Raw genomic sequence first — 27091 nt, forward strand, 5'->3', positions numbered from 1 at the left:
AAAATTAGCCAGGTGTGGTGGCGTGTGCCCATAGTCCTGGCTACTCGGGAGGCTGAGGTAGGAGAATCGCTTGAACCCAGGAGGTGGAGGTTGCAGTGAGGCAAGATCACGCCACTGCACTCCAGCCTGGGTGACAGAGCAAAACTCAGTCTCAAAAAAAAAAAAAAAGTGGAATTCCCAAATACGAATTTCTTATAAAATGCTTATGTGGTTATTTTATGTCTCCTGCCTTTCAAGCCTCCAGCACTTCCTTGTCTTCCTCTGTCTCCACCGAAGGCCTTATTTCTTGACTTTCTTGAGAAGATAGAAGCGTTCATCTCCACCACCATGTGCATTAACCTGGGTGACTGTTCTCATACAGCTGCTTTCTCTCCAGGTTCGCCGTCCAAAGCCAACGCCTCCACTGACCCCAGGATTTCCTCTCTGGAAGCATCATCCATTTTCACTTTCTACTGAATCCTTTTCATCAACACACAAACCTGCTGTGATTGCTTCCACACAGCAAACCCTACCGTGATTGCCCCGGTTTCCTTCCCGTTCCATGCTCCCTTCAAAACCCCTCAAAAACACAGTTTCTCTCCACCTTGTTTCTTTTCAACTCACTTCATTCAGGCTCTCTGCTAATTTTCTATTGCTGCCGTAAAGAATTGCCACAAATTTAGAAGGCTGAACAACACGAATGTGTTCTTTTTGTAGTTCTGTCCATCAGAAGTCTGATACAGGTCTCATGGGCTTATAATCAGGTGTCAGCAGGGCTGTGTTTCTTCCCGGAGACTGAGTTCTGTTTCCCGCTCTCCCAGGCTGTTGGCAGAATTCCTTTCCTCCTGGTTGGAGGACGCAGGTCCCCATTGTCTTAGGTCAGCTCAGGGCTGTTCCAGCGTCTGAAGGCCACCACGTTCCTTGATCCTGACTCCTTCCCTCATCTTCAAAGCCAGCAGTGGTGGGTCAGGTGCCTTCCATGCTTTGAATCCCCCCTCCTTCTTCTGTCTCGTGTCTCTGACCCACTCTTCTGCCTATCTCTTCTGCGTCTAAGGACTCATGAGATTAGGTTGAGTCCCCTTTATTATCCAACATAATCCCCCCTTCTCAGGTCCTTAACATTAATGACATCTGCAAAGTCCCTTTAGCTGTGGAAGGTAAGATGTTTACAGGTTGCAGAGATTAGAACATGAGTATTTTAGGGGGACCATTATTTTGTCATACTTTCCCCATCACTGATAAAACAGCTCTCCTGAAAGTCACCCAGACCTGTTGCTAAATCCAGTGGTTTTTCCTGGATCTCGTCTTTCTTGAACAATCAGCTGCATGGGTGCTGTTGATCATTCTCTCCTTTTTGATACACTTTCATCACATGGCTTCCAGGACACTGCACTCACCTGGTTCCTCCTAATGGTCTGGTTGTCCTTTTGTACCTGTTCCTACTGGTTCCTCTTCATCTTTTTGACCTTTAAACATAGACCTGCCAGGCTCTTCTCTTCTCCACCTCTACTCATTCCTTAGGTGATCCCACATGACTTTAAAAACCCCAAACTCTGCCTCAAACCAGCCAGGGCTTCTCTCCTGAACTCCAGACACACATACCTATCTGTCTGTGTGACATGTCCATTGGATGCTTACAGGATATTTAACCTCAGCGTGTTTGACCAGCCTCACAAAAGTATCCTCCTGTCTTCATCTTCATTTTAGCAAGTGGCCATTCCATTTTGTCAGAGTGGTGGGGGGAAGTGTGATAGTCAGAATAATGCCCCCGCAAAAGATGTCCATGTCCGAACCCCTGAAGCCTGTGAATACATCACCTTCCCAAAGTGCAATCCAGCACTCCTTGGAGTAAGCTGGAAGCCCTTCCTTCTCTCTCACCTCATTATCCAATAATCTACCATCAATTTGGTCAGCACTACTTTCAGGTTCCTTCTAGAATGTGATGACAGTTTTCACCCCTTTGCCTTATGACGGCTCCGATGCCTGGAGGAACACCAGAGTCCTTTGTCTTGCGCCGATTAGATAAACGCCATGGACACACGTGCAGTGGTTTCAAGGAGTGGAAAGTTTAATGGGCAAGAAAAAAGGAAAAATCTCCCCGGTACAGAGACAGAGAAGGGGTGCTTGGAGCGGAGAGACAAAAACCATGTAAACGGGAAAATGGTCGGTTATTTTAGGAGGCTAGAGGAGGCGGTGTCTGATTTGCACAGGGCTTAGGGTATTGGTTTGACCAGGTGTGTCATTCATGTAGCCCTGGAGAAAACTGGCCCTCCCACCCCAGTCTTTTAATATGCAAATGCAGGTCGCCATGATTCCTGCACACGTGGAGTTATCTGGAGGCAGCCATGATGCTTGGCGCACATGGTGACAAGGAGAAGAGGGTGGGAATTGCCATGCTGGATGGACCCAGTTTCTAATCACCAGCATTTGCATTTCAAAGCTTGCCAGCCTGGCTCTTTAAGCCGCTTTTCTGTTAGAAAAGAAATGTTTCGGGAGATGCTTTTATTAAAAGGAAAAAACCTTACCGAGGACTCCTTTTAACCCTCTCTATCTGCCTACAATTATTCTTATATCATTACTACTCTTTTTTTTTTTTTTTTTTTTTTTTTAGAAGAAGTCTCACTCTGTCGCCCAGCCTGGAGCACAGTGGTGCAATCTCCGCTCACCGCATCCTCCCGGGTTCAAGTGATTCTCCTGCCTTAGTCTCCTGAGTAGCTGGGACTACAGGCGCAAGCCACCATGCCTGGCTAATTTTTGTGTTTTTAGTAGAGACAGGGTTTCACCGTGTTGGCCAGGGTGTTCTTGAACTCCTAACCTCAGTTGATCTGCCCTCCTCAGCCTCCCAAAGTGCTGGGATTACAGGAATCATACTACTTTTATCCAGACGACCATAGTCTCTGACCTGGATCCTTCTGATAATGTTTTAACTGGCTTTCCTGCCTCTGTCGTTGTCCCTGTACAGTCTGTTCTCAGTTCAGACACCAGAATGTAAGTCAGATCCTTTGCCCCAAAACTTCTCCCATGGTTCCATCTCATGCAAAGTAAAAGCCAATGTCCTCACATGGGCCTGTGAGGCCTGGTACAATCTGGCCTCTGCTACTTCTCTGCTTCTCTATCCTCATTCAGCTCGGGCCACCTGCTTGAGCTGTGGCACCTGTACCAGCTGTGGCACAGTCCTGCCTCAGGGCCCTTGCACTTGTTACACACTTAGCCTGGAACCCTTTTCCTTCAATAGTGGCATATTTTGCTTCCTTCTTCCTTCAGGCCTCTGCTAGAGAGTCACCTCAGAGGGTCTCCCGACCTCCCACAATCTCCAAATCCCATAACCCTCTTACCCAGCTTGATTTTCCCTGTTTCTTATTTTTAAATAATCTTTTATTTTTATTATTTTTTTTAGAATGAAAGATCCTTGGTGCATGAGCTTCATGTGATGTGTTTGCTAGAATTGTTCTGTCACATAACAGATGCTAAATAAATGGTTCTTGAATAAATGAAAGAAGTGATTATTTCCAAAATTGCATCTTAATGGTGAAAAATGTAAATGGTACAGAAGAACGTGAAGTAGAATGTGTGGGAGGGAAAACTTTTCTATTTTTCAAAATGATCAACAGTTTATTTTCTATCCCTCTGAAAACTGTGGATGCTTAGATATCAAAATCCTTTTTCAGTTTCACATATAGGTATCATAGTTTACAGTCTTTTCTGCAACTTGATTCTTCCACTGTGTTCTTTATCTTGTATATCTTTTGATGTCAAAAAACCTGAGAACTTTGAAAGCAAAATAAGGATTTTTAAATATGTAAGTGAAGGGATTCTGAAGTTTGTCTGTTTCACCCTAAATGCCCACTTGTTTATTTTTCTTTAACTAACTTGATTGTGTGGGAAGTGAGTTATTAATTTTCGATAGTAACTGAGATTCCACTGCAAGATTTCCTTCCCTTTTGCAAGAGAAAACTTGTTGAAATTAATACTTTAAAAAAGTCAAATGTTGGAGGCACTGACATGTTATCATCCCTTCACTGACTGACTTGTGAATTTAACAACTGTGGCAGCTCCCTGGATTCGGGGAAGCTCAATGCCATGTGGACAGAGTTGCAGACGTTTCAGATGATAAAATAGCTATTATAATGTGATAACATACAGTGCTTTCCTCCAAAACTCATAGTGTTTTTAATGAAGACTAGAATTGTCTTGACTACTGCTGTCACTTAAGCAGAGGGCAGAGGAAATTGAGGGCTGATGGAGACATCTTATCTGCTTGATAAGAAATGTAGACAAGACTTGTACCTTTCTCTGACATTCCCACAGCTTCTGTGAGTTTTGAGTGTTGACTGCTCAGCTCTGTCCCTAGCAGCTGTGTAGTCTTGGACAAGACACCTAACCTCCCTGATTGCCTTATTTTGGAATCATTGCATGGACTAGAGGCAGCATAAGTACCCAGCACAGGGCATGGCACAGCAAATGTTTGTTATTATTATTATTCTTGCTATCACTGTTGCTTGTCAAAACTGCTGATAACACTTTTTAAAAATTTTTTTGGGAAAGAATCTCACTCACTCTGTTGCCCAGGCTGGGGTGCAGTGGTGTGATCTTGGCTCACTGCAACCTCTGCCTCCTGGGTTCAAGCGATTCTCCTGCCTCAGCCTCCCAAGTAGCTTGGATTACAGGCATGTGCCACCACACCCAGCTAATTTTTGTGTTTTTGGTAGAGATGAAATTTCACCGTGTTGGCCAGGCTGGTCTTGAGCTCCTGACCTCATGATCCGCCTGCCTTGGCCTCCCAAAGTGCTGGGATTATAGGCATGAGCCACTGCGCCTGGCCTATGATAACACATTCTTTAGCAACCTTTTCTCTGGTTTCTCCTTAAGCATGTCCTATAATCAAAGAGTCTGTAACTAAACCAAGTTCTCAAGGAAGAAATATACCCTGCTGATACATTTACCATTGTTTCTTAGGAAACTTTTCAGCAGTTTCGAACCAGTAGAGTTGAAACCACTTCTGGTTTACCTATGACAAAACGCACCGACAGTGCTATGGATACTTAAGATGAATGCTGGTGATAGATTTGGTTAGTTCGAGTGCTACTGAGCCCTGGGTCACGGGGTCAGTCGCTTTTCATTTGGCATCAGGGTCACATTCTGCATCTCTAATTCCTGTAGCTGTTGGGACAGGAGGGACCAGATAAGAATGTATGGCTGGATCAGTGCAAGCCATTTATTCAACAGATGTTGTTCATATAGTACAAGGTGCCAGGGATTAGGCAAGTAGTTGAGGGTACAAGTGTGAACCAGACCTAGTTCCTGACCGCAGAGGGTTTATAGCAGTTTAGTTGGAAGGTAGAAAACTAAAATGGAGTTGACCACAGGCAACTTAAACATGTGAAGTTCAAACCCTGTTCATGAATGGAAACGGTTTTGAAAATAGCCAATAGATAGACTAGAAAGGAAAGCAGAGAAGGGAGGCAAAAAGGGAGATACACCCACATATAGAATTCTCTAGACACACAGGGAGATGCTCTGACAGATCCATGCTTGTCGCCGACAGGCAGTTTGGGTGCCAGTGTAGAAGTGCGTCTGAAGGCCCACCTAGCTGAGTCAGGGAGAAGTCTCCAGGCATGCCCACCTGCTTTTCATGTAAATAGGATTGATCTGTTTGAAGCAACTTGCTACTTCTTCAGTTTATGAATCCAGTCATCTCAGTTGAACAAGGGTCTGCATAACAGAGCAGCTGAGTGATCAGAGTTGATGGACATGGATTCCCTTTTTATGTGTTTGGTATTTTATTTAATCTTTTTTTTCCAGGTTTTAATTTTTAAGTTCGGGGGTACACGTGCAGGTTTGTTACATAGGTAAACTTGTGTCATGGAGGTTTGTTGTATAGTTTATTTCATCGCCCAGGTATCAAGCCTAGTGCCCATTAGTTATTTTTCTTTCCCGGATAGGGTGGGTTTGTCTCAGAGCTGGAAAGTGAGAGGACTTGGCTTGTCTCAGTTCTCCTGCCGCAGTCCTGAGAAAAGTCAGTCAATCTCTGTGAGCCTTTTTCCTCCTCTCTGTACAATGGGGAAAAGGAACAGCAGCTTCCTTCCAGGGTTCTCTGGGGATGAAACAAGATGATGTATATGGATCACACTGTGGTGTCTATTGTTATTACAGACTCTGCTCGGGAAGGGATGGCAAAAATGCAACAGGAGAAATAAGACCTTGGGTTAAAAGGCAGACTCAAAGTGAGAGCAGGCATCCTCTTGATTTCATGCCCGGGTCTTCTCCTCTGTATCCAGGCTCTGTAAATGACATTAAGGACTGAGTCATTTACTTCCCTTTATAGCACTCGTTTCCAATAACATTGAGAACCTGGAACCACCCCCAGCTGGTGCACTCAGTGTTCATTTCCACTGCTCAAGCTGGATAGTCACTTCATTTCCTTGGAAGTCTTTTTCAAGTCAGATGAATGCTTTATAGTTTGGCCATAAGAAAACACTACATAGCACCGCTTTCTAATTTGTCTCCTTTGGTAACACCAGGTGGTGCTGGCAAACAAGTAATTCATCTGCAAGCTATCAGGTGAAAAATTTTCGTTTGCAGGCATTCTTGTATTCTCTCACCAAATCTTTTATTTGTTAATCTCATATAGTAAGATGCAATTGAAAGCATGTGCAAGTTTAGTAGTTACTCACAGAAATAGATTCAAGATGTGATTATTTAGCAATGTGTGTTTTAAATCCCAGCTACATCAAATGGCCAACTCTTAGATTCAAAAGGGATTAATCTATTTAAAAGGATCCCGATCTGTTTCACAGAAATATATATATATTTATATATACATATTTATATATATTTTTTATATACATATTTATATATATACATTTTTTTAGATAGGGATAGATCTCTGCAAAAGTGTTGCCAAATACATTTTGGAAATGCAATGTATTATTTTTATACCTGGAGATTCTCTCTGTATATTATGATAAGAAAGCCTGAAGAATTCATCAATAAAGAAAGCTGTTTAACCTTTTAAGGAGTTTTTAAACTTAGTTGATCATAGACTACCCCTTCCTTTTCCTCAACATGTGTTAACATTGATAAGGATAAGTGTGTTTTAGGATGTTGTATTCGAAATGTTAGGTAGGGACAGTGGCCTTCTGGTTTTTAATTTTGTGTGTGTTTCATGTCACTGTGATGTCTCAGAAGTATTTCCAGGTGCCTGGGGGCTGGTTCTAGTGATGTTTCTATCCATGCAGATGTTACATCACACTGGCTCAAGCTCTGGGAATGAGCATGGGAGGAGCCCCTGCTGGACCTGCAGGCACAGGCAAAACAGAAACCACTAAAGACATGGGACGATGCCTAGGGAAATACGTCGTGGTTTTCAATTGTTCAGACCAGATGGATTTCCGAGGACTTGGACGGATTTTTAAAGGTATGGGTTATATTTTTTAATTTGGTGAGAAATTTCAGCCAAGATGGAATATTTTGCTAAAATTTGTTTTCAACAATTGGCCACATTTTAGAATCATTTTCAACTTTGTAAAATTTTTTGGAAAATCTTCAATCCTGCCAGGTTGGGTGGACCAAATGTTACTATCTCCTGCCTTTTTTTGATGTTCCTTTATCACTGCAGCTTGGGTGTTTACAGGTACAGTGCCAAATTGTGAGCTGCTTTGGGTCACTTGATGCATAGATCTATTTGTTCCACTTTTCTTTTGAATGAACTTACATCTGGCTCATTTTGGCAGCTACATAATATCCTTTTTCTTGGTTTTCCAAAATTATATACTAATTGGATTTTTCATTTAATTTCCTTTCCAAGGACTGGCACAGTCTGGATCCTGGGGTTGTTTTGACGAATTTAACCGTATTGATCTACCAGTTCTCTCGGTTGCAGCCCAGCAAATTTCCATTATTCTGACATGTAAAAAGGAGCACAAAAAGTCTTTTATTTTTACTGATGGAGATAATGTGACTATGAACCCTGAATTTGGGCTTTTCTTAACCATGGTAAGGAGTGGCTAGAAAAGCTACTGAATTTCAGCCTTCTTATCACAATTTTCATGCATCTCCCTGGTCATATGTCATCTATTTATCTATTTTCCTGAATGGAAATTGGGATTGTAACTTTACCTCCTGTTGAAAACCCTTTGGTGTTAAGCAAAGATCATATGAATAACTCATGATTTAGCCTGTCCAGGTAAAAGGAGAGTGAGATATGTAAATGAGTTCCCTGATTGTCATTCCAGACTTGTGTGTACATAGTGAATCTTTTAATATCATGCTGACTTGTGCTTGATTGCATCGTTCATCCTTGGACTTTATTTTCTGTTTAGAATCCTGGCTATGCCGGACGGCAGGAACTCCCTGAAAACTTGAAGATTAATTTCCGCTCAGTGGCCATGATGGTGCCTGACCGTCAAATTATCATAAGGGTGAAGTTGGCTAGTTGTGGCTTCATTGACAATGTTGTTTTGGCCAGGAAGTTTTTCACGCTCTACAAACTGTGTGAGGAGCAGCTTTCTAAGCAGGTGTGTCATCCTGGAGGTCTTATGCACTTAGGCATGTTTCATTTTTCTATTCAGCAGAATGTTCTCATTTTGAGAAATATTAGACTAGGCTTGTTGACAAAGGATTTTATTGATGCTAAGTAGAAAGGTATATTACTACAAAAGTAATTTTATATGCATAGTTTTATTAAGAAATACATTAAATAAATTAATATTTACAGCATAGAAATGAAGTGAATATTATGTGCACTGGTTTAAGAGCCAAAGATTTATGGATATTAACATTGGCTGTTTATACCACTTATAGATTCATTGTCATGTGTGTTATGTGTTTTCATTATTTGTAGGAACCTCTCAATGATTTATTCTTCCTAATTCTAAGCTCACTTGAGTATTTGACCAAGGTTTGCTAACTGTCTTGTTTATATGTTGCAACCTTCTTGCTAGTTTCCTCGACTGTTTAGGGTTGCAGGTTCAGGCATCATGAGGTTTCATAGTTAAAAGTCATGGAATTAAACATATACTTCTGCATTAGTTATCTATTGCTGCATAACAGTCATCTAACAATCATACCACAAACTTTGTGTCTTGTAACAATGTACATTTATTACTACATGGTGTCTGTGGGTCAGGAGTTAGCTGAAATGAGTCCTGTGGTTTGTGTCTAACAAGGCTACAATCAAGGCGTTGGCTGGGGCTGTGGTTTCATCTGATGCTCAAATGGGGACAGTCTACTTCTGAGCTCACTCCGGTTGTTAGCAGAATTCTGTTAGTTGAGGGTGTAAGACTGAGGGCTTTGATTTCTTGCTGGCTGTTTTCTGGAGGCCACCTTTAGTTCCTACAGGCAGTGCATAGTTCCTTGCTATATGGGTTTCCCCAACATGACCGCTTACTTTCTCAAAGTCAGCAAGGAAAGTGTTTTCAGCAAAACGAGTGCTACAGTCTAATGTGACCACATAATCACACACACATAATCATGTACAACCTGTTGTCTCTGCTGTATTCTATTAGTTAGAAGAAGCAAATCACAGGTCCTGCCTACTCTCAAGGTGATATCATATAAGGATATGATCACCAGGAGGTGGGCATCATGCCACAATTTTTTAGTACTTATCAGTGAAAATTACTAAAAATATATGCTAAATAATGACACCATGCAGTAAACATAAGACTATAACATGAATAACACTTCCTAACATATATAACCTTTGTTCCATCTTATCACTTAGGCTTCTATTTCAAACTTCTTTGAATCTTTAATACTTTTTATACCCACAGGTTCAACCTAATTACATTCCTACTCAAAAGTTCTTTTCCTGTGAGTGTTCAGACACACACAGATTCTTCTGGCTCTGGCCATTGAGCCTTTCTGATTAGTCTGACCCTAATATTTTGTCTCCAACATTCTTGGTTTCTTCTGCTTATTGGGGCCCTTACTCACTCATTCTTATTGTATTAGTCTGTTCTCATGCTGCCAATAATGACATACCTGAGACTGGGTAATTTATAAAGGAAAGAGGTTTAATTGAATCACTCTTCAGTATGGCTGGGGAGGCCTCATGAAACTTACAATCATGGTGGAAGGGGAAGCAAACACATCCTCTTCACATGGTGGCAGGAAGGAGAAGTGCTGAGTGAAGAGGGGAAAAAGCCCCTTATAAAACCATCAGATCTCATGAGAACTCACTATAATGAGAGCAGCATGAGGGTAACTGCCCCCATGATTAAATTACCTTCCACTGAGATCCTCATGTGGGGATTATGGGAACTACAGTTCAGGATGAGATTTAGGTGGTAACACAGCTAAATCATATCATTCTGCCCCTGGCCCTTTCAAGATCTCATGTCCTTACAATTCACAATACGGTCATGCCCTTCCAACAGTCTCCAAAAATCTTAACTCATTCCAGCATTAACTCAAAAGTCTAAGTCCAAAGTCTCATCTGAGACAAGGCAAGTCCCTTCTACCTATGAGCCTGTAAAATCAAAAGCAAGTTAGTTCATTCCTAGATACAATGGAGGTACAGGCATTTGGTAAAAAATACACCTGATCCAAATGGGAGAAATTGGCCGAAACAAAGAGGCTACAGGCCCCAACGCAAGTCCAAAATCCAATAAGGCAGTAATTAAACCTTAAATTTCCAAAATGATCTGCCTTGACTGCATGTCTCACATCCAGGTCATACTAATGCAAGAGGTGGGCTCCTAAAGTCTTGGGCAGCTCCACCTCTGTGGCTTTGCAGGGTACAGCCCCGCTCCTGGCTGCTTTCATGGCCTGATATTGAGTGTCTGTGGCTTTTCTAGGTGCACAGTACAAGCTGTCAGTAGAGCTACCATTCTGACATCTGGAGGATGGTGGCCGCTTTCTCACAGCTCCACTAGGCAATGTCCCAGTAGGGACTCTGTGTGGGGGCTCCAATCCCATGTTTCCCTTCTGCACTGCTCTAGCAGAGGTTCTCAATGAGGGCTCCACCCCTGCAGGAAACTTCTGCCTGGACACCTTGGCGTTTCCATACATCCTCTGAAATCTAGGCGGAGGTTCCCAAACCTCAATTTTTGTCTTCTGCACACCTGCAGGCCCAGCACCAAATGGAAGCTGCCAAAGCTTGGGGCTTGCACCCTCTCAAGCAATGGCCTGAGCTGTATGCCGGCTTCTTTTAGCCTCAGCTGGAGTGGCTGGGATGCAGTGCACCAAGTCCCATGCCTACACACTGCAGGGGGATCCTGGACCTGGCCCAGGAAACCATTTTTCCTCCTAGACCTCAGGGCCTGTGATGGGAAGGCACTGCCATGAAAGTCTCTAACATGCTCTGGAGACATTTTCTCCATTGTCTTGGTGATTAACATTCAAATCCTCATTACTTACGCAAATTTATGCAGCTGGCTTAATTTCTTCTCCAGAAAATGGGGTTTTCTTTTCCATTGCATCATCAGGCGCAAATTTTCAAAACTTTTATGCTCTGCTTCCTCTTGAAAGCTTTGCCATTTAGACATTTCTTCCACCAGATACCCTAAATCATTTCTCTCAAGTTCAAAGTTTCACCAATCTCTGGGGCAGGGGCAAAATGCTGCCAGTCTCTTTGTATAGTAACAGTGACCTTTACTCCTGTTCCCAACAGGTTCCCCATCTTTATCTGAGACCACCTTAGCCGGAAATCATTGTCCATATAACTCTCAGTGTTTTGCTCAAAGCCGTTCAACAAGTCTCTAGGAAGTTGAAAACATTTTCATATCTTCTTGTCTTCTGAGCCTTCCAAGTCTCTAGGAAGTTCCAAACTTTCCTACATTTTACTGTCTTCTTCTGAGCTATCCAAACTGTTCCAACCTCTGCCTGTTACCCAGTTCCAAAGTCGCTTCCACATTTTCAGGTATCTTGATAGTAGCACCCCACTCTATGTGGCACCAATTTACTAGTCTGTTCTCCTGTTGCTAATAAAGACATACCTGAGACTGGGTAGTTTATAAAGGAAAGAGGTTTAGTTGAATCACACTTCAGCATGGCTGGGAAGGCCTCAGGAAGCTTACAATTATGGCAGAAGGGGAAACAAACATGTTCTTCTTCATGTGACATCAGGAAGAAGTGCTGAGCAAAGAGGGGGAAAAGCCCCTTATAAAACCACCAGATCTTGTGAGAACTCACTTACTATTATGAGAACAGCATGATTCAATTACCTCCACCTTGTCCCTCCCACGACACATGGGGATTATGGGGACTGCAATTCCAGATGAGATTTGGGTGGGGACACAGTCAAACCATATCACTTATCTTTCAAATAAATATTTTTTCCATGCTGTTTCTTGAATGGAGAAAACTTCCCACATCACTGGCTCCTGCTCTTTTCTTCAGTACCACTTCACTACTTCCCTCACTCCTACCACCTATGTTCACAAGGTCATTGTGAAATGTAATAAATCAATGTGTGCAAAATAGTTGGACCCATACTGATCTCTTGGTGAACATTCTGTGACTTTCCCTTCATGCCCACAGATTTAACTGAGTCCAACTCTGATAGGAAGTTTCTCATGATTAATTTTACTCACCAACACTTTTAAGTCATTGTAACTTTTATACAATTTTATTCACATTTCTATTTTATTATCTTTATTAGAATTTAAATTCCCTGAAGGTGGGAACTGAATTTGAATATTTTTATGTGCTCCATCTTCCAAATGACTAGTATTAAGTGAGGCATACTGCTCCCAATTACCTCAGCAGATAACTGTAGTTTTTTCCTATACACCTTTTTTATTGTGGTAAAAGCATACAAAATTAAATTTATTATCTTAACCATTTTAAGTGTACAGTTCAATAGTGTTAAGTATATTCACAATGTTGTGAAATAGATCTCTATAAATTTTTCATCTTGAAAAACTGAAACTCTGTGCCCACTAAACAACAACTTCTCTTTTTCTCCTCCCTTAGCCCCTGGTAACCATCATTCTACTTTCTGTTTCTATGAATTTGACTATTGCCAATAGTTCATATAAATGAAATCATATAATGTTTGATTTCTTGTGACTGGCATATTTTACTTAGCATAATGTCTTCAAGGTTCCTTCATGTTTTAGCATGTGACAGGATGTCCTTTTTATGGCTAAATAATATTCTGTTTTATGCATATACCACATTTTGTTTATCCATTAATCTGTCAATGGACATTTGGGTTGCTTCCACCTCTTGGCTATCATGAATGGTGCTGCTATGAACATGGATATGCTGATATCTCTTTGAGACCATGCTTTTATTTATTTATTTATTTATTTATTTATTTATTTATTTGTGAGACAGAGTCTTGCTCTGTTGCCCAGGCTGGAGTGCAGGTGCAATCTCGGCTCACTGCAACCTCTGCTTCCTGGGTTTAAGTGATTCTCATGCCTCAGCCTCCTGAGTAGCTGGGATCACAGATGCACACCACCACGCTTTGTTAATTTTTGTAATTTTTTGGTAGAGATGGGGTTTCATCATCTTGGCCAGGCTGGTCTCAAACTCCTGGCCTTAAGTGATCTGCTCCACTTGGTCTCCCAAAATGCTGGGATTATGGGTGTGAACCACTGTGCCTCTGGCCCATTCTTTCAATTCTTTTGGCTATATACCCAGAATTGGGAGTGTTGGATCATATCATTCTGTTTTTAATTTTTTGAGGAACCACCTTACTGTTTTCCACAATGATTGGATAATTAAATTTTGATTATTCACTTTATATATGGAAATTTGACATAATTGAGTTTTTATAAATATATAGTAAGGCAATGACAAAGCTGGGAGCTTGACTTTCTAATTTGTCCTTATCCTTCCTCCTCCAGGTAATCCTGAAGGGCAGCTGCTTTTTTTCTCCCCGATTCTCCTGTCTTCTTACTTACCACGAAAAAGACACATATATCTCTATGTATATGACAGTCATGAGTGCAGTCCCAGTTTAATTCTGGTTCTGAATTTTAACTTTAGAGAGATGAGCAAATTTCCTTATGTATGATTGATTAAGAATAAACCCAAAGGGATGTCTGTACTCCAAGAAGAAATTTATTCCTTTTTCCCTGTCAAGCTATAGCAGCTAGTTCTGATCTAAGGGCTTAAGCTAATGATGGCACATGGGAGGACTCTTTGGGATATTCCCTATTTGCTCAAAAAGTACATCTATATAGAAATCTTTTACCCCATTGTGTGTATGCATTTTCTAAAGGGAAACCAGCCTTTATTCATTATTGTGAATATAATTTCTGTCAGATTCACGTGGCTTCTGCAAGTACTTTAATGTTGAAAATAAGCCCAATGTATCTCACATTCTCTAGGTTCATTATGACTTTGGCCTGCGTAACATTCTGTCGGTTCTTCGGACCTTGGGAGCAGCAAAAAGAGCCAATCCTATGGATACGGAGTCCACGATTGTCATGCGTGTACTGCGGGACATGAATCTTTCTAAACTGGTAACACTCACAGATGGAAATGTTCCACCTACTTGAATATCAGTTCAACTAACTGCCCATATATGAGACTCCAAAATATTTATTTAAAAAGCTCATTTAAGATGCCTAATTGTCAGATAAAGTGCTGGAGAGCATCACTTTAAATTATACTTTTTCAGACATTTTTTTGGGTAATGACTCCTATCCACTCTAAAATGTGCCTATTCCAGTAGAATTGAAATGGATTAAAAAAATACACATGTTAAGATGCCAAATACCTTGAATCATTTTTGTGTTTTAGAACTCAAATCTCACCTTTGGAGTCTGGTAGAGCCTGGTAGAAAATGATGTGTAAATTCTACAAGTGTGTGATAGTTTCACACTATTATTTCACAATAGAGACTGATAATCAATGCCCACTATCCGTGGATCTATGTAAAGGTTGACAAAACGATAGGTTTTTATTTTAAATTAAAAGTATACACCAAATTCCAGTTCACAAACCTGCTATTAATTTCCAATTTGAAAATTCTTTTAAGTTTAAATTAGAAATTGTAGACTGTATGGTATCCCCCAAAACTGACTATTTTATGGAAAGATTGTTACATAGACAGTATTGTCTTTCCTTCCATTTCTTTCCTGTCTCCCTGTTCTCTTCCTCTTTATTTATTTATTTTTTTTAATTTATGGGAAAGATGAGGAAAATGTTACTTAACTTCAATAAAGGTGAAACGTTATTTGTTAGTGGCTACATTGCAATAACCCGGACCGTGTTGGGCATTTCCAGTTTATCTGCATGTTGCTATGTTTGTGCCAGAATAATTGGTCTGATTTCCCATTATTTTCTTTTTTAGATTGATGAGGATGAGCCCTTGTTTTTGAGTTTGATTGAAGATCTCTTTCCAAATATTCTTCTGGACAAGGCAGATTACCCTGAACTGGAAGCAGCAATCAGTAGACAGGTAATATGCTTCACAGGGCATCGAGGGCTGGTGTCTGTTTCATCTGAATTTAATGGGAATAAAGTGGGGCTGCTGTGGCTCCAACCTGTGCACTCTGAGCAGCAGAAATAACAACAGTGAGGCTAACACTGCTGTTTTAAGGGAGGCCAATGCACACCATGGGTCAAACTCCCCCTGCCCTGGGTCTCCTACCATTGCACAGCCACGTGTCAGCTAGTCATGTGCGAGTAACCCTGTTATTGGTGGAAACCATTCCACACCAGATTCAGAAATGAAATGTGATTGGTCAGCAGGGTGTGGATGGGGCTCATCTGGCTGCCTCTCTGGAGCTTGGCTTAGCTTGGCTCTGCCCTGGTGTTTGCTGTGTTGCCTGATTGTTGGATTCCTGCCTCTGCATGTTATTTGCAGTGATCTCATGTGGCTTCTCTTTCCTCAGTACTTGTGGCTTCTTGCTCAGACTCTGGCGGTGGGATACGGTGGGTAGGGTCGGGGAACCCACCACACTATGTATATCAGGTTGTGTCTGGACTTCCCATGGTACTTGGTGCAGCTTCAACTTTTTATAGTCTTCCTAGGAATGGAAATTAATTATGTAAACCTTATGCCTCAATTTCTTTTTCTATGAAGAAGAGTTTGGAAAAAAATGTTTTATAGAAGTGGCAATTAGTTCATATTTATAAATTGCACTTCAATTCCCTGAAAATATTTGTAATAAAAATCAAATGTGACCAGGTCTGGTGGCTCATGCCTGTAATCCCTGCATGCTGTGAGGCCAAGGTGGATGGATCACTTGAGCCCAGGAGTTTGAGTCCGGGCAACATGGTGAAACCCTGTCTCTACCAAAAATCCAAAAAATTAGTCGGGCATGGTGGCATGTGCCTATAGTCCCATCTACTCTGGATGCTGAGGTGGGAGGATCACTTGAGCCTGGGAGGCCAAGCTGCAGTGGGCAGTGATGGCACCACTGCACTCCAGCCTGAGTGACAGAGGAAGACTCTGTCTCAAAAACAAACAAAACAAAACAAGGAAATCAAATGTGACAGTACTTAGTGTATATTTTGCTTTGAAAATGTGGTACAGAAATGTCTAAATTTCCTGAGCAGGCAAGAGTGATAATTTGTCTGCAAGTGGTTTCTTCATTTTTTGGCTAAACTAATTTTAACACTACCTAAAAGCTAAGTATTGGGCCGGATGTGGTGGCTTATGCCAATAGTCCCAGTGCTTTGATAGGCCAGTGTTGGGAGATTACTTGAAGCCAGCCTGAACAACATAGTGAGACCTCGTCTCTACAAATAAATTAAAAAATTAGTCTGGTGCAGTGGTACATGCCTACAGTCCCAACTACTCACACAACTGAGGCAGGAGGATCACCTGAGCCTGGGACTTTGAGGCTGCAGTGAGCTGTGATCGCGCCACTGCACTCCAACATGGGGTGACAGAATGAGACTCTATCTCTAAAAAAAATCTAAAAATATAAAAAAGCTAAGCATTAAGTAATTAATATGATGACTTATGTTAGTAATTTGCTGCATATAAAAATTTGAAGAGCAAATCATAGCATAAAGTGATACATGATTATTATAAACAAGTATTTAAGTAAAATTGAAATCATTGTGTACTGTGAGTTCAAGCATAGCATGATGGTTAAGTGCATGGACTGTGGATTTGAACTTCTTGGGCTTAAACACACATTCCATAGTTTCACAAGCTTAATCATCTTGGGCAAATTGCTTAGTCACTCTGCTTCAATTTCTTTATCTGTAAAATGAAGATGTTAATAGTATCCCTTCCATCATGTTATTATAAAGATTTCCATCATGTTATTATAAAGATTGATCTTAGAATAATATTTGGCACAGAGTAACTTCCATACATGCGTTGATAGATAGAAACTCTGCAGTGGACATATAAAGACAGCTTGAAATTTATATGGAATTTTAATCAACATAGTATGCTATCCATTTTTCTAGTTAGAAGTATCACCTTTTAAATTAAACATTTAAAATGCATTTTGCCATTTGAGTCTTTAAGTTGCTCCTCAGATGTTCATTCAATAGAATATTTATATAAATGTTTTCAATTCCCAAAGAGAAATGCGGATATTTCTTATTAGTTTGGGATAACATCTTCACTACATTCAGCCAGATATTTGTCTATGTAAATATGTATTTTTCATGCAATGTATTTTTTATGGTAAAAATACAACATAAAATTTACATTTTATTCCTTTTTAAGAAGAATTAACATTGTTGAGCAAGTATTATCACCACCATCCATCTTCAGAACCTTTTTTATCATCCCAAATTGAAACTGTGTACTCATTAAAAAGTAAATCCTCCTCCTTCTTCCCCATGTCTGTGTGTGTGTTTTTTATTTTGGTAGCACAATGGTACATTGAGATTGTCATTGATGTGTTTCTTTTTTTTTTTTTTTTTTTTGAGAGGGAGTCTTGCTCTGTTGCCCAGGCTGGAGTGCAGTGGTGTGATCTTGGCTCACTGCAACCTCCGCCTCCTGGGTTCAAGAAATTCTTCTGCCTCAGCCTCCTGAGTAGCTGGGATTACAGGCTCACGCCACTATGCCAGGCTAATTTTTGTATTTTTTAGTCAAGATGGGGTTTCACCATGTTGGCCTGGCTGGTCTTGAACTCCTGACCTTGTGATCCGCCCGCCTCAGCCTCCCAAAGTGCTGGGATTACAGCCATGAGCCACCGTGCCTGGCTGTCATTGTTGTGTTTCAATGTGGGGATTCTCTTATGTTTTCAGGTTGAAGAAGCTGGTTTAATCAACCATCCTCCTTGGAAACTGAAGGTCATCCAGCTATTCGAAACGCAGAGGGTGCGGCATGGGATGATGACCCTGGGGCCCAGTGGGGCTGGGAAGACCACCTGCATCCACACGTTGATGAAAGCCATGACAGGTACGGGGCAGCCAAGGTCAGTGCCTGGAGTGGCCCATTTAAATAGTGGTGACACATTTGAATGCCCATGAGGTATGCAAAGGCAGATACAATAATATATTTTTATAGGAGGAAATACTGCTTTATTAATTATTGGGAACATTTTAGAGATAACATATTACATTAATGGACCAGAGAGGAAAAAAAACATTTTTAGGTGACGTTATGCACTGCACTGTATGTTTTACATATGTTATGTAATTTGACTTTCACAATGATCTTGAGAGGTGGTTATTATTATCCGTATTTTGTATGAAAATCAAGGCTCAAATTCAAAAACGTCCAAGGTCACGAAGATGGCAAGTGATGGGACTCAGAGTTAAGGTCAGGGCGTGCTTTAAAAAAGCCCAATTTTCCCAACATACCATGCCATTTCCCAGTAAATACAAAATACGATACACTGTCTCCCAATAAATAGAAAATAATTCCAAACCCAACTCTTATGTTCTTATGTTCTATGTGCCGAAGTCATCCCAATTCCAATCATAAATTACCTTCCCATTTGGAATCAGATTTGTTTTAGTAAAGTTAAATAAATGCATTTCATTTCCAGATGTCCCTAAGCCTTACATCTAAAGTCATCTAAGGATAATGGACATTACCATGTTCATGATTATTCTTGTCTTCTCTAGTTCTGATCAGACATTGATGACTCTCTTTCTAAAAACATTGGCATCCCGTAGACATTCCAAAATGTCACAGAACCTTGGCTGTTGGAATGCAAAATACATAGCAGTGCATTGAGATTCCAGGAGCCGCCTGAAAGCCCACCCAGCAAAGAGGTACCTGGGTGGGCTTTCCGGCAGTTCCTGGAACCTCAGTGTACTGCTACTGATGCAACACTGGTACATTGTTGGTGGTTGCTGAGGATTGCCAGTATTTACTGTGGGCCCCTGTACGTGTTGGATTTGGTCTTTGTTTCCTCAGTTATTGAAGGAAGTGAATTCTGTCTCTCAGGACTCTCTACCAGGCAGTCCTCAGACTGAGATACAGTGTGTTCTCAGCTAACACCTACCTCTACCAAAACTGACCACTCCAACCTGCAGGACTTACCACGTGGTCTTTCATGTATGCTATTAAGATTCTGATATGGGATTGTTATGTTTTTAAATGATTGTGTTCTTTCTCTCAAATTTTTCTCAGTAATATTTTTGTTGCAGTTACGAAGCTGCCTTTTGTTAACAATAAACTATAAATGCTCATGATACAATGACTTGAACAAAAGGAGCACTAAATATTAAACAATATAGATACATTATGTATGGTATGTCTAAATTATGTAATCTGTATGGCATCACTGATTCTGGAGAAGTTCCTTGCAAAGATGAATTAATCATTGGACTATTTGCTGTTTAACTTGGTTTCGGTTTTAGTAGTAGAGGAGACATTCATCTTACTTAAGGAACACATTGTTTCTAACTGAAAACGTTAATACTCCAAAAGAGTGAGAAGATAATTGAACTTCTGCTGAAGAAGTGCAAGGCCGATGCTTATTATTTGTTCCCTGATTTAGCATATATCTCATCATGTGTCTTTAACATTCCATAATTTGAAGATCTGTCGGGTTCTGTATTAGAAGCAGGGCATAAACATAGAGATAATTATAACTCAATGGGGAATTGCTATAAGGAAGATTTGGACAAGTATCTTGTGAGTAGAGGCCAAGGAGATCAGAAAATCCTCTAATGAATTATAGAAAGGCACACAGACCAGGTGCTACTTCATCTGAGGCTTGAGGGTTGAGTACCAGATTGATAAAAAATGTTTCCAGCAGAAAAAAGAGCCTATGCCAGTAGGAGGGATTGGAGAGAAAATGATATACCCAAGGAAGTGCTTTGGCACTTCCACCACGCCCGGCTAATTTTTGTATTTTTAGTAGAGATGGGGTTTCACCATGTTGGCTAGGCTAGTCTCGAACTCCCAACCTTGTTATCTGCCTGCCTCGGTCCCCCAAAGTGCTGGGATTACAGGCGTGAGCCACCGCACCCAGCCCATTTTTATAATTTTGTACTTTAAACCTTATTATTCACTCTTCTTCTCATTAACCACAGTCCCTTATGCACAGAATGCCAGCCCATTGAAGAGTAGTCGGCTTAGGGTTTGAAAGATTTGGATATATTTCTTCTTGAAAACACTTCCTGACCACAAAAGGAAGTCCTTGATTCATGCAAATTTCATTTAACTTATCGTTTTCAAGGTGAGCAAGAAAACATCACAAATCAAAGCTGATCATGGACAGAATGAGGCATCTTCTAGGTGGTATTTCAGGCATAAGATTTAATCTAGTGTAGCTTAAACCAAGGATTTTTTTTGAGCTGTGAAATTTAGAGAGCTTCCAGATTATATTAGTACCTTCATAAATTCCAGCATGGTATCCTTTTTCGACCCTAAACAATATGCAATTTTCTCTAAAGAAGATAAAAAAGTGCTTTAGTCAATATGATATAATGAAGCTAATTATGGTAACTTAGAATGCAGTAAGACATATTTTCAGTGTAGCTCTGCAGTTTTCATATTTTGAGCACCTGCTGACAGTACACCACAAATTAGTGCAATGTTGCTTAATGATGGTTCACTTCCCATCTGAGATGTCTAAAATTTGGATTTACTTGGTATAGATTGTGGAAAACCACACCGGGAAATGAGGATGAATCCCAAAGCGATTACTGCCCCACAGATGTTTGGTCGGCTGGATGTTGCCACAAATGACTGGACTGATGGGATATTTTCTACGCTTTGGAGGAAAACATTAAGAGCAAAGAAAGGTAGAAGATAAATTACAAGGATTATTTTAGAGATACACTTCTAGATAAAATCCTTGGAGGCTATACAGAATTAGTAGAACAACTGTATTCACCGTATAATATCTTAGCCAAGACTAAGAAGTCATAAATCAGTATGATATTTGTGAATGTTGAAATAATGAAATTATTGATTACAGTATTTAAAATGCTCCCTTTTTTGAAATAATATTTTCTAAAAAAAAGTCCATATCCCTGTGATGTCTTAGAATAAAATAGATGGAAAAAACTGTTAAGGAAAATTGATAGTATTGAATAAAGTGATTTTACCATAACTATTTTCACTGAATATTTTACCAGTGTTACTCTCATTTAAGTACAACCTATTTTTAAAGAATTGATTTCTCTATAAAATCACAGGGAAAATGGGTTATTTGGGAGAGAAAATTGTGTATAGCAAAAATGAAGTCTCCATTGAACTAATAAATTATTCTGTGTAGATGGACATTGGTGTTCAGTTGTTTAAACAAACTCATTAAGGGCTGGCGGTTCAGTCTGAATAGTCCTTCACTTATGGACTTTGTAAATTGAACCCAATGTTCTCAGAATATAAACTAGGAGGGAAGAGGTGATATCAGATGTCTTCTCATTTGATTTCCTCACTCCTGAGTGAGTAGGCAAAAGGCACAGTGAATACAACTGCAGAGAGAAAGAAGCAGGGGAAGGAGGAGATATTTGGGCTTCCTGGGTTTACCCTTTGGGCAACAGTGTCCTTCTGAAAAATGTTTAAAGTAGTACCATTGAAGTTCTCATTTAAGGAATGTAGCTGATAATGCTAATATTAATTGTCCAAAGATCAATGAAAATGCTTCATTTAAAAAATGTGCTCAAATTAGAAATTGTTTTTCTTCTACTGGAAATAAATCAAATTTTATTTCTGATTTGTTCCAGTAATCCATTGTAAACACAGACCCAGTGACCAAATGTGACTTAAAAGAACAAGAGCTCAGAGGAGTTTTTTTTTCCCCCTTCTTTCCACATTAAAAAAAGGCAACATATGCTTTTTCTTTCAAAGTGACTCTGGTGATTAGATCACCATTTTATTTTACTTGAATTGCTAGTTGAATAAACTTGATTAGGATTTTCAAAGCATTTTATTTGAAATAGACAATTCCACAGTTGTTGCATAACAAAGAAAATGTAGAAACACAAGACAGGTCGTGGTGTTGGTGAGTAAGAGAAGGTAGTAGTTGAGAAAGTAAGAGGAATGCTACTGTTAAATCAAAAACCTAAATTTACAATGACATTCTTGCTGAGCATTCTGCCGACGTTTGTCATTTTCTCTACCTCCAAGTATCTCCTTGTGTGCCTGCTGTCAGGTTTTGTGCCCAGCGCTCCTCTGAAATTGCGATATCAGAGACACCCCTGACCTCCAGCTTGTCAAATACAAATTGCCAGTTCTCAGTCTGGTACTGCCCTCAGTAGCATTTGGCACAGTTGATCGCCTGCTTTCTTGAATCCCTTCCTTCCCTGGGTTGCAGGGATCCTGCTAGCTCTTTTTCCACTTCTGCTTCCTTGAGAAGTCTGGAAGAAAGGGGAACAAACACAGGAGACCGTGCCAGAAGCCTAAGGGTTACAGAGCCTCTGTCTTCAGCCCTCTTCTCTCTCCACACTTATCAAGAAGAAACTTACCCAGTCTCATAGCTTTAAATCCCATCTCTAAACTGGTGGCGTTCACATTTTAATCTCCAGCCCTGACCTCTCTCCTGAATTCCCAACTCAACAACTCTATGAGGATCTCTACTGGACGCCTTAGACTTAGGTGCAAACCAGAATGGGTTCCATAGCTCTGTCTTTCCCACTGCCCTCATGTACCTCTCCCCCTCCTCCTCTTTTTGCCATTCAGGTTCTACTTCTTATTGTTCCTGGAACGTGATCACCTTAGTTTGGGATGCTAGAGACTGAGTGGCTTATAAATAATAGACATTCACTTCTCATAGTTCCGGAGGCTGGAAGTCTGAGATCAGAGAGAGCCAGCATGGTCGGGTTCTGGCGAGGGCTTTCTTCATGGTTGCAGTCTGCCGATTTCTTGCTGTACCCCATGTTGCAGAAGGGCAAGGGGGTTCTCTGAGGTCTCTTTATAAGGACACTAATCTCATTCATGAGGATATTTTGGGGGAACACAAACATTCAGTCCATTGTATTACACTAAGCCTGTACCTGCTTCAGGGGCTTAGCACTTTCTGTTCTTGCTGTCTGGAATATTCTACCTCTAGATCTTTACATCACTTCATTCTCTTCCTGGAATATCTTATTGACCACCTTATCTAAAACATGCCCCATGCCCTCATTCTACTTAATTTTTCATATGTTAAACTTTTCTTTATTTGTTTGCTTGTCATCTCTACTCCTTAGAATGTAAGCTCTGAAAAAGCAGGATATTGTCTCACTTACCACAATATCCCCAGCCCCTAGAACAGTGACATGTGCAAGGCGCTCAATGAATATTTGTCCAATAAACAAATGACTTTTTGATTTAATTATGGGCCTTGACTGCGATATAAAGATCTTTGAAGAGCCTTTGTGATAAAACAAGGTACTCATTTAGAGCAAAACTGTATTTAAAAATTAATGAAAATTACATCGAATATAGTACTTCTTCAAACTCTTTTAAACTTATGTGTACATGCGCTGCATGTGTGTATGTATTTTTTTTTCTCCCTTTCGTGGGGTATTCTAGGGGAACATATCTGGATAATTCTTGATGGTCCAGTAGATGCCATCTGGATTGAAAATCTGAATTCTGTTTTGGATGATAACAAAACTCTAACCCTTGCCAATGGTGATCGGATTCCCATGGCTCCAAACTGCAAGATTGTTTTTGAGCCTCATAACATTGACAATGCTTCTCCTGCCACCGTCTCAAGAAATGGAATGGTTTTCATGAGCTCTTCTATCCTTGATTGGAGTCCTATTCTTGAGGTATAATTGAATCCTTCTTTTGTATAATTAAAAAGGAAAACAGACCCGTTAGCATTCTTTTAGTGTGTGTGCCAATTTTTCTGCAGATGGCAGTGTTATTGCATTTTTATGCTAATGTTTATGGAAGATACCTTGAATGCACTGGGACATTCAAACGCTGATTGCTCCTAACATGTTTCTTCATTACTCTTCTAATCACTTTTGAACTGGGATTTCCAGCCTCTGGGTTGTAGAGTAATTGCCAGGCCTGTAGGAACCAACAGTCTTGCCAAACTGTGTCTGAGGATGGAATAAGTAAAATTTAATTTGATAACTTTGGGGATTCATGATATTTTTGAAAGGTACACACATAAAGTTTAGGAGGACCATCTTAGAACATTAACTTGAAGTCATTTTATTAAAATTGCATAAAAGGAATTTTTATGAGATTCATTAGTTATAACATTAGTTCTAAGTTTGAACTTGGCAATAATATTTCAGATAACATCTCATCAATTCATAATCAGGTATATTATTTTATTACCAGCAATATGCCCTAGAATATATTGATCAGAATTATAAATAATGCCTTGCAAACTTAGATATTTTGCTATATAAATATTATAATGTAAAGCAGAATGTTTATTAGATAAGCCACATGAAAAATCTTGTTTTACATAGTTGGTTGTATTATTTTCATCACCTAAGTTTTTTGAAGATGATTTTGATTGAAAACATTTGAATTCCTAATTTAAATAAAGTAGATGTTTATTTCACATTATATCATTACATCTTAAAACTTTTATTTCTATATGGTTATATCCTAACTTTTTACTAATGTCTTTCCATAATTAACTCTGTTACAAAAGGCTTTAGATTTGGTATGAAGCTGTGAAGAAGAAGGGAATCATACAACAAAATGATGTTGACATATAGTTGAATGTGTCACTAAAAATAGTTGTAAAGGTTTCAGATTTCACAATTAACTTATCGATCCATTAAGGAGAAGAAAAGCAGAGGGTTGCAGCCCTGTCTTTGCAAAAGTAATCACTAATGACAATTCTTTAAAATATAGATGATTGGGTTACACTTCAATCTTACCAAATTAGAATCTTTGGGAGGCAACTCAGGATTGTTCTCTTTTTTTTTTCTTTTAAGTGCCACAACATTTTTTTTTCCCACCTAGCCAGGCTTGGAAACCACAGGTATAGCAAAGTACAAGTGAAAATGTATATATGTGATTTTTCCGAAATAGTTCAATTTCGAAAAGATTTTTGAAAAGTACTTTTATACAACTAGCTAAGGAATACTAGCTAATGCATGAGTTTGATATTTATAAAATAAGCTTTTGCTATAGTCTGTCCATACTGACTGAATAAGACCTTTACGTTAATGCTACACCCACCTCATAATATCCTATATGTTTTAAATAATGCATTTTCTTTTTTGGGAATTGTTAGGAAGAGCAAGACTCATGAAGAATCAGATTGGAAATGTTTAGAACAGGAAAGCCAGCTCTGAGAGTTGTTAGAGGGCAGAGCAATTGAAAAGTTGTGTTGCTGGCAGTCTGTCAGCTTCAGGGAGCTAAGCTGGTTACCTGCCCTGGTGAATGTCGTCTTTCGGTTCCATCAACTCAAAAGTGCTGTGTTGTGTTTTTGTCGAGGTAGAATCATGGTAAATTCATGAACTAATGAATAATTCAGAGTCAACATTTTATTGCTTCTGTTCAGAGTCTCTAATTGTTTCTTGAAATATTGAGGTGAAGAATGAGCTGATCTCTTGACCTTAAGAGAACTTGCCTCATCTTAAGGAAACTGTGTGTGTTAAGTGGTATGTTGTTCTGAATGAGGTGCAGATTCTTAATACTAGGTTTCCCAAATGACTAAATTCTCCATTTTCATGAATATCCTTGATATTTTTCTACATTATTTATTAATTAAATTAGAAGAAATAAAAAGAAACAACTAATTGTAGTAAATCTTTGTTTTCTATTAAAAAAATCTGGGGGCCAGGCACAGTGGCTCATGCCTGTCATCCCAGCACTTTGGGAGGCCAACGCAGGCAGATTGCTTGAGGCAAGGAGTTTGAGACTAGCCTGGGCAATATGGCAAAACCCTGTCTTGACAAAAATTACAAAAATTAGCTGGGTGTAGTGGCATGCACCTGTGGTCCCAGTTACTTGGGGGGCTGAGGCTAGAGGATCACCTGAGCCTGGAGGCAGAGGTTGTAGTGAACCGAGATCATGCCACTGTACTCCAGCCTCAGTGATAAGAGTAAGATCCTGTCTCAAAAAAAGAAAAAAAATCTGGGTATGGATTTCCTTTGTTCATCTTTTATTCTTTACTTTCCCCCCTGAGTTATTTCCATAGATGTGCCTTCTCATTTTCTCCCAGCATATTTTAATCAAGAATTGAAGACTATTTCTCCATCTATGAGCATATACATAGTATAGTATTGAACATGTGGGCCCAGGCTTTCTGGGCTGAATTCTGCCCTTGCCACCTGCTTGCAGTGGGCTCCTGAGCAGGCTACCTACACTTCCTGGGCCTCTGGTTCCTCATGTGTAAAAGGAGGATAATAACAGTTCTTACCTTGTAGGGTTGTTTTGAAGATTAAATGAATTAATACGCGGAGGAGTTTGTAACAAAGCCTGGAACATCGTGTGTGGTATAATCATTAAACATTATCGTTACTAACAGATACTTTTAAAATTTTTGTTCCCAAATGACCATTTTCCTAGTGTGCTAGTAAGTTTCATGAATACACTTATCTGTGAACTGACAGGGTTTTCTTAAGAAACGCTCGCCTCAAGAAGCAGAAATTCTTCGTCAGCTGTACACCGAGTCTTTCCCGGACTTGTATCGCTTCTGTGTCCAGAACTTAGAATACAAGATGGAGGTGCTGGAGGCCTTTGTCATCACGCAGAGCATTAACATGCTCCAAGGCCTGATTCCTCTCAAGGTAAATTGCTCAACTTTCTAGAGAAATTCTCTTATCAACTTAGCCATGCTGCGCAGAGAGTACTATATTTTCTTTTTTACTGATGTAGCCATGCTGTGCAGAGAGTACTATGTTTTTTTTTTTTTTTTTTTTT

At 39.9% G+C, this 27091-nt stretch overlaps 1 protein-coding gene across 1 annotated transcript in view; it reads left to right on the top strand.

The window, feature by feature from the left end:
- Positions 1–27091, top strand: part of DNAH5 (dynein, axonemal, heavy chain 5) — a 274359-nt gene that overhangs the window by 105159 nt on the left and 142109 nt on the right. The window contains 9 exon segments of the mRNA XM_011994188.1: positions 7218–7396; positions 7787–7974; positions 8301–8495; positions 14265–14399; positions 15233–15340; positions 18103–18256; positions 20914–21060; positions 23777–24018; positions 26782–27042. Coding sequence (XP_011849578.1) covers positions 7218–7396; positions 7787–7974; positions 8301–8495; positions 14265–14399; positions 15233–15340; positions 18103–18256; positions 20914–21060; positions 23777–24018; positions 26782–27042 — 1609 coding nt within the window.

The sequence above is a fragment of the Mandrillus leucophaeus genome, unplaced genomic scaffold (assembly GCF_000951045.1).
Source record: "Mandrillus leucophaeus isolate KB7577 unplaced genomic scaffold, Mleu.le_1.0 Scaffold445, whole genome shotgun sequence".
Taxonomy (NCBI): Eukaryota; Metazoa; Chordata; class Mammalia; order Primates; family Cercopithecidae; genus Mandrillus; species Mandrillus leucophaeus.